The 14,254-nt window shown below is 41.1% G+C and overlaps 2 protein-coding genes across 2 annotated transcripts; both read right to left on the bottom strand.

Annotated features, from left to right (window-relative positions):
• Positions 1-4,311: 4,311 nt before the first annotated feature.
• On the bottom strand, positions 4,312-7,983 carry tnip2 (TNFAIP3 interacting protein 2). The gene is made up of 6 exons (XM_075464460.1): positions 7,106-7,983; positions 6,398-6,700; positions 6,181-6,270; positions 5,775-6,038; positions 5,535-5,651; positions 4,312-5,426 (listed from the first exon to the last, which is right to left on the bottom strand). The coding sequence occupies exons 1-6, from the start codon at positions 7,424-7,426 to the stop codon at positions 5,139-5,141; spliced, it is 1,383 nt and encodes a 460-aa protein (XP_075320575.1). The 5' UTR covers positions 7,427-7,983; the 3' UTR covers positions 4,312-5,138.
• Positions 7,984-11,208: 3,225 nt separating this feature from the next.
• sfrp2 (secreted frizzled-related protein 2) lies at positions 11,209-13,838 on the bottom strand. Its single transcript, XM_075464459.1, has 3 exons — positions 13,239-13,838; positions 12,887-12,967; positions 11,209-12,149 (listed from the first exon to the last, which is right to left on the bottom strand). The coding sequence occupies exons 1-3, from the start codon at positions 13,738-13,740 to the stop codon at positions 11,845-11,847; spliced, it is 888 nt and encodes a 295-aa protein (XP_075320574.1). The 5' UTR covers positions 13,741-13,838; the 3' UTR covers positions 11,209-11,844.
• Positions 13,839-14,254: the final 416 nt, after the last annotated feature.

Here is a 14,254-nt window from a genome sequence, read left to right as displayed (position 1 = left end):
GGACAAAGTGCTTTTATCGTCAAACTTTTTCCACAAGTGTGTTTTTAATGGGAAGAATACCCACACTTTTGTAAACCATAAAAAAAGACCACTTTTCTTACCTTTTCTCTTAGAAGTAATACTTTCGTGGTGAGCTTGATTTATAACTATGTTGGATTGGACAAAGCAAATAACTGATTTCAAAGGTTCAGTTTATTTGCCATTCATAGCTTATATGTAGAGTGAAATGATTAATGAGGAAGAGGAAGTGAGCTGTGGTTGTGTTCATCACTGCTTCCCCTTAACTTTTCCCAACAGTAGCTATTTCTTAAAACATCAGGGATTTCACTATGAGCTCTTACATGATGAATGAGAGCACTGTGGTAAATGTAATTCATCTAAGAGATGACAAAAGATTTAGGTTTAGGTGAGAACCACGAGATATGACTCATAAATCTTTTCAGGTATGAATGACTGTCTGGCTGTTTGTAATGTGTGCTTGCTCTCAGTCAGTGCTGATGTAATTTTGGATCTACCACATTAAGGCAAATGCCCCACAAAAGTACGCAAATGTGGACTACTCAAAAACACCCGGAGAAAAAGTCTGAGACTCAAATGAAGGGCATGATTTAAATAAAACCTGAAAATGGGACGGGTTTGTTTGTTCTTGATAAATGCAGACATAAGGGACCACGAGAGGCGACACTCAACTGATTCTGGGTTTATAGGTACAAGCCTCTTGAATGCGTCATGCTAACTGGATTTTTGCTGTAGGGGCTGCCTTTACGGATGAAAGAAAATAAAATTATGTAGATAGACAACGACTACAGGTTGCCGTCAAGAGGTTTATTTAAAGGGACTGGAGCCTTTAATGAGATTGCTGTTTGTTTTATTGTTAACTGCCTGAAGCTCTTTAGGATCACATATGATTCCAAGGAGGGAATCCCCTTCTTCCCTAAAATCAAATGGCTAAATTATACCACTATGATGTTTTTGCGTAAACTACTGACTCCCTCACAAGCCTGATAGAAAATGGAAAATAAGACGTTAGCATTCATGGCATTTGCGTCAATTGATAAACACTGAATTAACACTGAATTAACATGATCTGCTGGAGTCTAAAGCAATCCATTTCAAATAAACTTGTCTGCTTTTTTGGGAATTCCCTCGTAAGAGGGGGAAATTCCCATTCTTTTAGGATACAAAGAAGATTAAAGGTCGCATCTACAGTATCCATTCTGTATTTGCCTGGATAAGTGTCAGGCTGAAGTTTCCCCTATCTGTTTAAGTATATGACGGCTACATCAGTACATCCTGCTGCTTTGAAACCAGTTTCCAACAGGAACTGATCTACCACTATAACCTTTCTTATTAATGCTTTGTTTCTTAGAAAAGTTCCCAGACACTCAGGTGGGGACTTGTGACCTATTTTTTTCCACTCTGAGATTGGTGGGTAGAATACTGTGTGTGTGGGAGTTTAGTCGCTTTTAGACCCTGTTGTAATGTGTGGGTGTGAGCTGGCGGGGGGAGAATCCCCAACAGACAACTCGTGGCCTTTTTAAGACCTGTGTGTCTGGTCCTCTATGTGTGGTACTAAAGTTGCCCTTTAAAAGCCAAAATTGGCAGCAATCATTCTGTGGGAGGTAAAGCTAGGCTAGTGTGTTATGTAAATTAATTGAATGTGTTGCAAACTGATTTAGCCACACGTACTGATGCTTCCTAGTATCATTGTGGGGCTCGGGTGATCTAATCTCAAACCTAACTGTAACAGCCATTGTATGTAATCATTTCTTCAAACGCATTAAGCACATCTCTAAAGTTGTTAGAATCAAATTTGATTCATTAAACTTTTTTTTTTATACATGTTTGAAAATACACTCATTCGCCCTCTGAAAGAAAGTTAGATAAAGTTAAGATAAGTTAGCTAAACAGCTTGCTACCTCTGTCTATAGACTGTATGATATATAAGAATATTTAAAGCTATTTTTCTGTTTTGTTTTTTAAAGACAACTTATTTTCCATTTCCAGAGCTGCCTATATGCAATCCTAATATTCTGTTGTAACTTTTTCATACAGACACGACCATTTATAAAAACAATTCTGTTGAATCTCAAAAGGTCAAACAGGTGACATTTTCTGAGAAAATAAATGCTTTTATTTGATCACATTTTGTCATTCTATGTTGATTTTTTGGGCTCAGATCAAGTCATACTAACAAGTACAGAGTACACCTTTCAGTTGTGGGGTCTTTCATTGATGAACAGCAACAGATGACATTTTACGCTGTGCCATTTGCCGTAGTTATTTGACAAAAATGTACACAAATCAGTATCAGAATTAAGAGGGCATGTAGCAGCCACTGCTACTAATCAAATACACATAAGTAATTGATCCTCAGCAGGTGTGTTCACCTCTATAAATCCTAGGTTTTGGGAGTTTTTCTGGTTTAAAGTATTCAGGTGTGTGTTAAGGTAGTGCCAAAGTGGAAAGACAACAGTAATTATCTTACATAACCAACTGTTGCTGCCCATAAGTCTAGAAAAGTTCTAAGACCATTTTCAAACAACTTGGAGTCCATCGTTCAACAGTGAGAAAGAATATTCACATGTGGAAATGTTTAAGATGGTTGCCAATCTTCCCAGGAACGGATGTCGCTGTAAGTTCCCCTCAAAGTTGCACTAAGCAATGCTCAGAGAAATGACTAAATACCCAAGAGATATATTTCAGACTCTAATGTTTAGCAAACTTGCGTAGGCAGCATAGCTTTGGCTTGCAAGGATTGCATCTGAACAAACCCCAAGACTTTTGTGAACAATGTCCTTTGGACAGATGAGACCAAAGTGGAGATGTGTGACCATAATACAGACAAACAAACATAGCATATCAACACAAATACCTTATAGCAGCTGTCAAGCACGGCGGTGGAGAGGTGATGATTCAGACTTGTTTTGCAGCCACTGGACCTGAACACCATGCAGTTGCTGAGTCGAGGATGAACTCAAATGTGAGGCCTCTGTCCCACAGCTTGGCTGACATTAGATCATGCAAAAGGTCAGCATAGCAGCAAATTGCTAAAAAGTCAGAATAGCTGGAACAGACGATTGGTGTTACAATGACCAAATCAAAGTCAAGAACTAAACACAAGCGAAAAAGTGAATGCAAAAAGTGTGAATGGGTCTTAAAGGAACTGTGCAGAAAGAAATGCCTGACAATTCAATAAATTGAGGTAACATTTTAAAGAAAAGTGGGCCAAAATTCCCCTACAACAATGTAAGAGACTGATAACATCCTACAAAAAACAACACCTTGAAGTTATTAACGATAACTGTTTTTATCTATCGAATTATGGAGTGTACTCAGTTTTTCACATACTGCCTTTGCATTTTGTTGTAGTTTTTCGGTTAATAGATGATCTTTTCCATGCGACAGTAGCTTAAGACAGAATAAATGTTTCACTATCCATATATTTCTGGGCCTGTGCTTGAAGAAAAGCTGAAAAAATGCGACTCTTTGTCATGTTCCAATTATGTGCCATTGTCACCAACAGTTAAAGCTGCTCTACACAGTCAATAGTTGTCATATCGCATACCCAGGTTTGCCAAACAGCAGCCAAATAAGTTACTGGTCCCACCAGACTAAGAGTCTGCCTCTTGGTATGTTCACACAACACTTACTGAATTAAGCAATACTTCCATTTAGGTTTTGGGTTCAGCTTTTATCTCTGTAAAAAAAAATCTGGTCTTTCTTTTGGACTCATTTGGAATAGGCCAAAAAAAATATAGGTATGTGATCAAGCACACAGAAATACGAGTTGTTTGGTTATGTCTTTTCTACGCACTGCAACTGCCTACTTCCCTTTTAAAACAGGGGATGTCCAGCTTCCTGTGCTTATTTCATAAAAACCCATGACAACTGATTCACCAAACAACACCGCTGGCGTGTTTGTGTCAAGATGATACTACACAGACTTCATGATGTTTTGGTCGCCAACTCATCTACAGGCAGTTGTCGAGGTTTGGGTGTAACTTGAGCCGGTCCTCTTGGTACCCTTCGTTGTGTTTCCTTTGGCTACACAACAGCTGGGAATGTGGCTGTCACAGCACAGCGTGCCTATTCAGGCAACACTGGGAAGGGGTTTTCCACTGAGCACAAATACACACGTGACACGCTAAAAAGACATGCATACAGACTCAGATTAAGTAGCACCAACGTTTTTGTGGTTAAGACATGAGCTGTGGTTGCAGCTTGGAGCTGCAGACTGTCTCAAGAATAAAAAATACGCCACATTTCAAACCATTATAAATAACCATAAGATAAAGTGTGGGTTATCAGTCTTTTATTACAAAAATAACGCACCACCTACATAAAAGCAACACATCTCAAGAAAAGAAAATAATAAAAATAAAAAAATATTGTCAGTTTGGATGCAGTCTTTACATATAGTTTAAACAAACGTGGATCTGAAGCTTTTTTTTTGTCATGTATTTTACATCTTTGATCCCAAAAAATATATATTTTATGTCTTTGGTGTTAAAAAAAGGCATCATAACATTGTACTAAAAAATGTGCCTTTTCCAGTTGGATATATATATAAAAAGAGAATAAATATCAATATAGTTATATACTTTTAAATCTGTCATTGATAATATACTTTATTAAAAAGAAACAGTAAAAAAAAAAATAATAATAGCACCACATGAACAACTAGGTGTCTAAATCCAAAATAAGAAGCTTATGCATTTTTCATCTCTTAATCGTAAGATTATACGATTAGTTTTTGGCTAAATTTCAAGAAAGTGCAACGGGTTTGTTATTTGACACACTGAGGTATATAATATTTGGTATATTGCATTGGCGTCCTCTCCTCCGACCACCATAATCTCCTACAATGCCACAGGAGAACTCTCAGATTTGTGACGCAGAGTGTTCAGACTCAGACTCATAAAGTCTAAATGAACTAGTTTCTCTTGTGAGAGGGAAACTTTGGGCTTTGCGTCATTTTGTTAAAAAAAACCAAAAAAAACATCTCAAGTTGTTTCGTTTGTAGTCAAGCATCTCTGAATTGGTATCTCCACTCAGGTTTTTTTTTTTCCTGCATTGTAGTGTGGTCTTCAGTGTTCGATAACCGTAAGAGTTAACTTGTCATTTCCGAATTCCCCTTATAGCCGAGCACACTCTTCACAATGGTTCAGGTACTCTGCAGCCTCTGTGTCGTTGAACCTGGCGAGACACTGCGGGCACTGTAACTCTGACAGGCCCGGGCATTCGTTCCAGGCCGAGTTCGGTGATGCTGTGGCGACCGCCGCCACCGCCGGCTGCTGCTGTCTCTCAGCAGGGGTCCTAACCAGCGGCTCTGACGATTCCTTATTTCGCCTCGAGGTGATCCTGTGTCCTATGTGCACATGACACACGGGAACCACGTCTCTGCTCTCCCTGCCCGCTCCCTGCTGTGAGGTACAAACACTCTGTTAAGCCACACATAAGGCAAGCGACAAAAGGAAGCAGATGCTTCTATAGATGCACTCATCCACCTGACCGATGGGCTGCCGCCTCACCTGCTTGTGCAGCTGCTGTTTTAACTTGGAAATCTGCTCCTTCAGGTCTTCGATCTGACCCTGCGCTCGCTCTCTGTCGGCACGCTCGGACTTAAAGTCGTCTGTATAGATGAGAACCTTGAGGGAACAGACACAACCTTTAGTCTTTGATTTGATTTACATTAAGCCAAGACACACACACATCTCAGGGTGCTTTACATACAGAATGAAGAGAGGCACCACCAATGATGTAGCACCAACCTGCTGCTCCAGTGTCTGGATTTGCTCTTGGCCTTGTCTCCTTATTTCCTCAACTTCTCTGTCCAGCCTTGCGCACTCCGTTATTTTTTCCTCCAGTAAGGTGTTGAGTCTGGAAATTTCTTGATGAAGCAACCCTGTGCTAACAGAGCTCATTACAGGCATCAAGCCCATCCCAGTGCTCTCCTTCAGCCTCTGACATAAACCTCGGATGTAGTCCTCCCTGCTAGAGTCATACTTCTGCCACTGAGAGTTCAGGCTCTGTACCTAGAAAAGAAAAACCGAACAATTCACTATTCAGCTCGTGTTTTATCAATGAACCTCCAACTAAAAAAAAAAAAAAAAAAAAAAAAAAAATCAAGCAAAAGCAATATTGTCATAACATGTTCTCCTATAAGTGAGCACTCACATAAGCCACGCGCTGCTTTAGCTGTTTGTTCTCCTCCTGAAGGTGATGGATTTGGGATTTCACAGCATTCATGTCAGAGGACTCTAGTGTCTGTTAAAAAAAAACGTGGATGAGAAATTACAGCAGGATTCTCCTCGAAAGGAGCAATAAGGACACAGTTTGTGAAGCTTTGAGCTCAAACAAACGACAGCTATGTCGCTCCTGAGGCACTACGCACCTCCATAGCCCTTTGGTGCTGAGCCATCTCCTTCATCTCTCTTCCCCCCTTCTTGTCCGTGTCCAGTCTGGCCAACAGCCCCTGGCACACCTTCACAGTCGCCCCGAGCTGGCTGCGCAGCTGGTCGGCCTCCTCAGCCAGGGACGTGCAGAGGACGGTCCGGGTGGCCTCGGCCTGCTGCCTCTCCTCCAAGGCCAACCTCAGCCTCTGGATCTCCTGGTCCTTCTCGTGGTCCGGCTGACACCTGACGTTCTCCAGCTCCACCTCCAGCTCTTTGAGCTGCACATTGAGCCTCTGAATCTCCTGGGACAAAAAAAAGCAAGCGATGAATAGCGTGACAACAACAGCTGGAAATGTACACGCATCAGGGGATTTTTGCACATTAGAAATGCAACAAGAATATGATGTGTTATGGTCAGAGCTGCCACAAATATGTGCTCTCATGACCATTTGTCTTTATGTGTCTCAGAGGATGTTACTCAACATGTTTTCAACTATTCTAAGTGAATCCACTACAGAACATAATACCACTTGGTCAAGCAGAGAGTCAAAAGCTCCCATTTATAAGCTGTTTTACTTGTATCATCACTGATAGCTCTTGTCAGAAACTTGTGAGGGAACTACACACTTGGGACAGACTTTTTTCACACCATACACCTCCGGCATGCAGGTTCACACACAAATCTGCTGCATTTCATCCCATTTTACCTCCGATTGTCGGGCTGCCTTGAACTCCAGGTCGTGCTTCTGTTGTGTCTGTTTGCACATTTCTTTGACCAGGCTTTCCACCAAAGACTTGGACGGACCTTTGACCATAGACTCGTTATCTCCCACCGTCACGTAGACCCTTTCGTGTTTCCCCAACCTGGCTTTTAAGTCTGCGATGATGTTGTCCTTGACAAAGATCTGTTTGCCAAGAAGCTCTATTTCCTGTCGCGTCTCGTGATACAGAGTGTTCAGCACGCTGTAACTCCGCATTTTGTCCTGAAGCGCGTCCGTGTCCGTGTTTAGGCTGCTGGCGGTATCCATTGCGGGTTTGGTCGGTTTGACAGACAGAGCAGTGAGTTAATAATCCAGCATTTGACGCCTCTGCCCCTGGTCCGTGTCTTTTCCAAATACAGCGAGAAGGTAAATTCTGCCGGAGATTTGGCGCATCAGTGAATAATATCCCCGAAGGTCTTGGGGGATTTCCTAGGGAACTTCCCCGCGTACTTTTTTGTTCTTCGTCAAAACGGAGCAGTGGCTGCCACCTTTCAAAGGCTCACTGCCGAGCGAGCTGCTAAAGCGGGGTTTGTCTGGCTTTTGGCTCAAATAGATAGTCTGCATAAACACAAACATAATAACACACATCTTTTTTTGGTTTATGTTGCCAAATCCCAGCAACTACAACCCAAATGTTTTTTTTTTTTTTTTTTTAGATACCTCTGCTGCCTCTAGGGGCGGTCCTCTGAAGGAGTGGTCTGTTGTCAACACGACTAATAGGTTTTTTCTTTCTTTTTTAAAAAAAAAGAAAAACTATATCTGGATTCAGTTAGTTTCATCCCACCCAAAAACGTGGCGGGGTTTTCAACGGAAGAGTTTTTGTAAAACCTATAGTGTAAAGATTACCAGACAATGCTAATTCAAATCAACTTCCCAGCGTAATGTACAGTGTTTCTTCATTTCCCGCCCCCTACACGTCACATCAGAGCAGTCAGTGTCACAGCAAATTCCCCTCTACGTCCAGTCGTCTGGACCGTTTTGAGTTTTTCCCACCACCGTAAATGCATCGGATTCTTCTCTTGGTTATTATGTAATTTAACGTTTCCATTGAGTAGCCTGAATTATGCAGTCAGGACCACACCAGGGACCGTGTGATTGTTGTAATGACTGATTGGCTCCTCTCGATCCTGGCCATCACTTCTGTTTACTGACTCTTTACAGGCAGCAACGCGTCTGTTTCCCAAACAAACGAACAATAAACATGTCGGCCCAATGACATGGGATCTTACCTTCACTGATTGTGACCCCATGTATAGTTAATTATTAACACCACAGAGGACTGCACCCATGCACAATAAAGACATAATAGATTATTCACTTTTCTAGTTTGGTCTAGATTTTGGTCTTAAAAATGAAGTTTTTTTGGTTTGCCACAAAGTCACACGAATGCTGCCCTCTACAAAGCAAATGGCCACATAAAATGTGTCCACCATTTCCACAGTTTTCGAGCCTTTTGTCACTGAATGTTTTGTGAATCCTGGACAAATGTACTTTGCTTTGGATTGGTAGGATTTGCCATTTGAAGGAGTTTGATTCAAAATGCCATGCCCATTCCCTTCAGTCTAAATGCTGGACAGAAATAACAATTTACTTATGAACATACTGTATCAGGTCAGAAAAAAAGGGCCGTCTTGTCTGTAGCTATAGAGTTGACTATCCCACAGCACTCATCTAGAGACTCAGTGGGGAGTCCCAGGTATTTCTATACCAAACACACCGTGACAGACAATGACCGGAATGTGGAGGTGAGTCATTAGACTCACATGGCAGTCATGTGACAGCTTTCATAATGGCATAAATCAAGGTGCAAAGTCTGAGGAATCTCTATGGGAGGGGCTGCCACTGATAAACCAAACCATTTCACATACAGTGACATCCTTTGGTGGTCTAACTTCACTGTAGGGTATTTGTAACAGTTTGCGTGAATATTTTAGGTACAAGTCTGTTTACAACTCCCCTCACACCGTTTTTTGGGACATTAGTTGACCTGGGCAACAAGCAAAAATCTTAAATAGACACCTTAAGGGTCCTAAAAAACCATGTTTCAAAAACATTTGTCTCGGGGACATTGGGACCCCTTCTTCCTTCTACAATAGTGGTGATAATCAAATGAAAATGTTCTCAAGTAAAAGTGGGGAATTAGTTTCTGTATATTTGTCTGATTATTGTCATTATAAATGATATGAATAATGGCTTGAAATAATCTGTCCAGGTTGTTTTCATTTCATTGTGTGTGGCTCTGAAGTGCAATGCTGGTATTTAGTGAATAAACACTGAATATGGCCCTGTGATGGACTGGCGATCTGTCCCGGAGGGGCCGCGTCTTTAGAACTCTGACAACTGGGATAAATGGATGATTAGCCTATATGCTCACACTGTGAAAATAATTAGCATTTGTGGAAGTTGTCAGGTTTTTATAGACTTTATGATTGAATAATGAAGGGTAAAATTGGACAATTTATGAGCAAACACAACACGGGTGGCATCTGTTTCATTGAGCAATTATTTTCAAGACTAAATACTTCCTCTTTGGGCTGAACGGTGGTGTGGTGATGAGCACCGTCGCCTCACAGCGGCAGGGTTTCCTGGTTTTAATTGGTTTGTGGAGTTTGCGTGTTCTCCCTGTGCATGCTTCCTGCTACAGTCTAAAAACATGCACGTTAGGTTAATTGGTTACACAAATTTTTGTGAGCGTGAGTGTGCATGGTTGTTTGTCTCATTTGTCTCTGAGTGGCCCTGTGATGGACTGGTGACCCGTCCATTCGTTGAATGGCAGCTGGAAGCAATAGGCTTCAGTACCCCCCCACCCCATGATCCTGAATTGGATTAAGCGGGTAATAGAAAAAGGATGAATGGATGGACCTCCTCTATGACCAGATTTAACCAGTGAATTCCACTAGATGACAGTGTGTAACCAGTGGCACATATTGTTCAGCTTATTCCCATCTTATAGCCATGGAAATAAGGATTTAACCAAATTCCCATTTACTCTGAACACAGACACATAACTGAAGCATGTTGTTGGCAGCTTTTAATTGCGCAAAGCTTTATACAAGAATAAATGGCAGTATTTGATATTTACACTGTAGTACTTCTAAAAATACTTTACATACTATAGCAAACATACACACAACCTCATGGTTATTTACCAAGTTACTGCTCATCAAAACATAACTGACCAAAAATCAGATATTTGCAGTCTACGCCTACAAACCAAATACTTCACTTGAACACAATAAAGAGGTAAATCAAAAGTTTAAATGAACACGTGGAGTAGAAAAATATTAGTTTTATCATATGGTGGTAGAAAAGTATGCAGTTGCTCACTTACAAAAGATTACCAAGAATATTAAAGTGTAGAAGAGGAAGAGAATATAGCCAGCTATCTCTCATTTTTGCTTGAGAAAACAGAAGGAATATAAAAACACAAATATTATTAGAAAATGACACAACGCCCAAAGAGGCATCACATCTTTACTCACTGTGCGCCATGCTAATTGAATCAGGTTTTTATATCTGTGGGATTGACTTTCCTAAAGCTGGAAATACTTTATTATTACAATCTTAAACTGCCCACACCTGTGACTCTGTTAATGTAAAGTTGTTTTCGATGGAACTTTTGAATAGAGCTTTATTCTGAAAAAAGAAAAAGATCATCTAGAGATGTGAGGACCAGAAGAAAAAAAAAAAAAGTGTCTGTTTGAGGCTGAAAAACTCCACCTTCATGCAGGACGAGGCCACATCTGCCAATTATTATGCGAGCCAGTCATTTTTAATCCAGGTCTCAAAGCTCAGTTAGTTTTCAATCCAACCATGTCATTTGTTATTCGTCTGCGCCGTAAACATCAGCTGAGCTTAACCTGCTCGACCATTTGGTGGGGCAAAATTTTCAGTGACTATACTGTGTTTCATTGAACATTTGTGGAAGTTAACTTAAACTATCTCTGCAACCCAGTTTATGTGCGTAATGCCAAAATATAAGTATGTGTTGTGGCATTACTGTTTTCCAATTGTCATACTGTCACCCCCCCCCCCCCCCCCCCCCCAACCATTTGTGAGAAAAGCATTCATTCAGATTATTATTACGGCTCCAAAAAACTACAAAAATGCAAAAAAAAAAAAAGTTTCTAAGAGGTGACATCATTAATCATTTCAAAACTGTCCACTAGAGGGCACCTGCTCCACACAAAATGAATTGTTTATTTTATGAATTCTGATTATTATTAATTAATTGAATTCCAATTGGCTTGAATTGGACTTACTATCTAAGTGCCTTGAGATGACATTTGTTGTATTTGGCGCTATATAAATAAAAATGAATTGAATTGAAAATTGAATTGGAGACGGTGACTGAACTTCCAAAAATAGTATTTCGCTGTCCAAGGTTAGATTGATACAAACACCTGTAAACCCACATGCATCATAGCTTTAAAGCAAAATAAACTTGTTTTGTTTTTATCATGTGTTTTACACCCATATGTGCCTCATTTGACATTTTTTTCCTTTAAAATTCAACAATAATCTAATGGAGGAAACAGAATGCTGTGTCCTCTGGGAGACAGCTTAGCTGCACTGCAGAGCAGAACATATGACCCATAGCTGTAAGCTGTGTGTCAGCTTGAAAGGTTCAACAAACTTAACTTGATCCTCAACACTAACATGCAGTTTCTTTTCCTCTGTCCTTCCTAACACTGCATTTTCCGAATGCTGCGTGAGATTCTCTTAAACTCACGCTGTCCCTTCTGCCAGCGCTTCAGGGAAGTGATGACCAGATGGCCATCCATCTTCTGGCCCATGACCAGGTAGGCGGCGTTGATGTCATTCATCTCCTCACAGATGCACTGCAATCCATCCCTCAGCCACAGCACCGTCTTCCGTAGGTCGCGCTCTGTCACACCATTCATCATATAGATGGTCTTGCTCTTGTTCTCTGGCACGATTTTGGTATCGCCGTTGATATATGAGATCTCCTTGACTTTGATTTTCAGAGCTTGAAATGCGTGAAGGAAATGGAGAGAGTAAAGAATGTAGAATCAGCACAGTCAATGGAATGAAATGTTGGCATTATGAAATTTTGGAAACCAAAAATAGGTATTTTTTCAGTGTTTCTGAGGGATACAGAGACCCGTGTAATCCTCATCTTGTCGGATAAACCAACTGACAATTTGACAAGAATGTACAGGGTATTGATGGAGATGTTAAGCAAAACCACTATCTTCATCCCAACAAAGCAGTCTCAATGCTTGTACAAACATGTTGTTTTTGTGCATAGACCAGGTGAGGACACTGTAGAGCAGGTTAGAAGGAAACTTCTAAGAGTCAGACCCAAGTGTCAAGAAAAGTCCTGTGACTTATACCACCACCAACTCTCCAGCCTTCCAATGTGCACTCGTGCATGTTGCCTGAACATTTTCTAAGAAACATTAAGACTCGCTGACTTCTAGAAGAGTAAAATACTAACTTTGTCCTCTGACAACTGGGTTGAGAGAGAAGCAATGTTTTCAAAATGACCATCTGAGATGTGTTTATGACGATCGTGGTTTGGTTTGAGGGAGATAAAAGCCACAATAGACACTCTTTTTAAGGTTTTCTAATAATTAGGGCAAGTTTAGCAGTGAAGTTTATTGTCATGCTGCTTTAAATTTCCTTGAACCTCCCTTGATGACCTCTTGGGTCCTCTGTACTTATCCTTTTGGACTACTGCTGTAATAAAGCTGGGGAACTTACCAAAGTCATTCTTGCAAATGTTGTCAACAATTTCGTTGTCATTTTCATCTGTTTCTTTGCAAGCATTGCACACCCTGGGTACTAAAAGAGAAATTAGACAAAATTAATATAATTATCGCAGATCATTGATTTCTGCCATAACCGAACACACAATGTCATTTTTGAAGGACACACAGAAACCCTATGACCAGAAAGGAAAGAAAATGTTTGTGCTCAATTGAAAATGATGCTTTTCATGCATTTTATGAAGAGTCAAATACCTCTCAGCTGAAGTGTCACCAAGGTGCATTTCATTACGCGCAGGATTCGGATCGTACAAACGATCTCAAATTAGAGCTTAACTTAACCTTACCCTCTCTGGTGACTGGCACAACGTTCTCGATGCCTGCAGGCGGTATGCATAGGTCGTTGTCGAGTGGGAAACGGTCGCAGTCCAACATCTTTGGCCACGGAAAGCCGAACGCGGACATAACGGGCGCGCAACCGCGCTTGACGCTTTCACACAGCGACCTGCAAGGCTGTATGGGCTCATCCAAATCGTCCAGACAGACGGGAGCGAAAAGAGAGCAAAGGAACTTTCTTGTGTCTGGGTGACACTTCTTATGCACAAGAGGGATCCAAGACGAAGCTTGCTGCAGAACTTCATTCATGGTTTCGTGTCCGAGCAGGTTCGGGAGGCGCATCTCCGTGTATTCTATATCATTACAAAGAAGGAGGTTAGCTGGAATTTGCTTGCAGTTGTTCTTTTTGTAGAATAAATCATGCTGGCCAAAGTTGTACAGTCCATGGATGGCTTCCATGCAGGGTATTGATAACACACACAACACTGCCACAGCCGAAATAAAGACTCTCATTTTGTCTGTGCGTAAAAGTTGTAAAATATAGGCTTAATCAGGTTTTGTTGAGCATCAGCTAGCGTTGATGTAGCGTCTGTCACTGGCCGGCTCCTGCTGTTAACAAGAGGTTTTCTTCCAGACACGTCTGGGAGGAGTCTAGTTTGTGGCAAAGACCTCTTCTTCATTCAGCACAATGAGTTTCCTGATGTCAGGTGAACCTTGTGGACAAATTTGTCTTCTCTGGCAAAGAAAACCCCAAATTCTCCCAAGTTGCTCCTCTGGGTCTGAGAGACAATCATTTCTTTTCTAATTGTGGTTCATAGTATTTTATCACCAGTCGTTTTCTTGACAGCTTCTCTCAGTTTCTGGTCTCCAGCACTGCATGGAATCATAACAGAATCTGGCTGACATGCTTTCCTCATTAGCCTACGCCTAAATCAGCAGAAATATACCTCGAGTGATCCCTCAGCTCGCTGTTTTTCAAGCCGCGCTGTAAATAGTTTGGGAATGTCAGTAGGGGCATTTAGCTCAG

Source organism: Odontesthes bonariensis, chromosome 4, assembly GCF_027942865.1.
Source record: "Odontesthes bonariensis isolate fOdoBon6 chromosome 4, fOdoBon6.hap1, whole genome shotgun sequence".
In the NCBI taxonomy this organism is placed as follows: Eukaryota; Metazoa; Chordata; class Actinopteri; order Atheriniformes; family Atherinopsidae; genus Odontesthes; species Odontesthes bonariensis.
This window is presented reverse-complemented; position numbering and strand designations above follow the sequence as displayed.

What these genes read in the sequence shown, in the direction of transcription:
- sfrp2 (XM_075464459.1), bottom strand. Translation starts at nt 13,740, where the DNA reads ATGAGAGTCTTTATTTCGGCTGTGGCAGTGTTGTGTGTGTTATCAATA. An exon ending in TGTGCCAGTCACCAGAGAGG is followed by an intron (nt 12,968 to 13,238) that starts GTAAGGTTAAGT and finishes TTTCTCTTTTAG; the next exon opens with TACCCAGGGTGTGCAATGCT. An exon ending in CATTTGCAAGAATGACTTTG is followed by an intron (nt 12,150 to 12,886) that starts GTAAGTTCCCCA and finishes ACGCATTTCAAG; the next exon opens with CTCTGAAAATCAAAGTCAAG.
- tnip2 (XM_075464460.1), bottom strand. Translation starts at nt 7,426, where the DNA reads ATGGATACCGCCAGCAGCCTAAACACGGACACGGACGCGCTTCAGGAC. An exon ending in AGGCAGCCCGACAATCGGAG is followed by an intron (nt 6,701 to 7,105) that starts GTAAAATGGGAT and finishes TTTTTGTCCCAG; the next exon opens with GAGATTCAGAGGCTCAATGT. An exon ending in AACAGCAGCTGCACAAGCAG is followed by an intron (nt 5,427 to 5,534) that starts GTGAGGCGGCAG and finishes TGTACCTCACAG; the next exon opens with CAGGGAGCGGGCAGGGAGAG.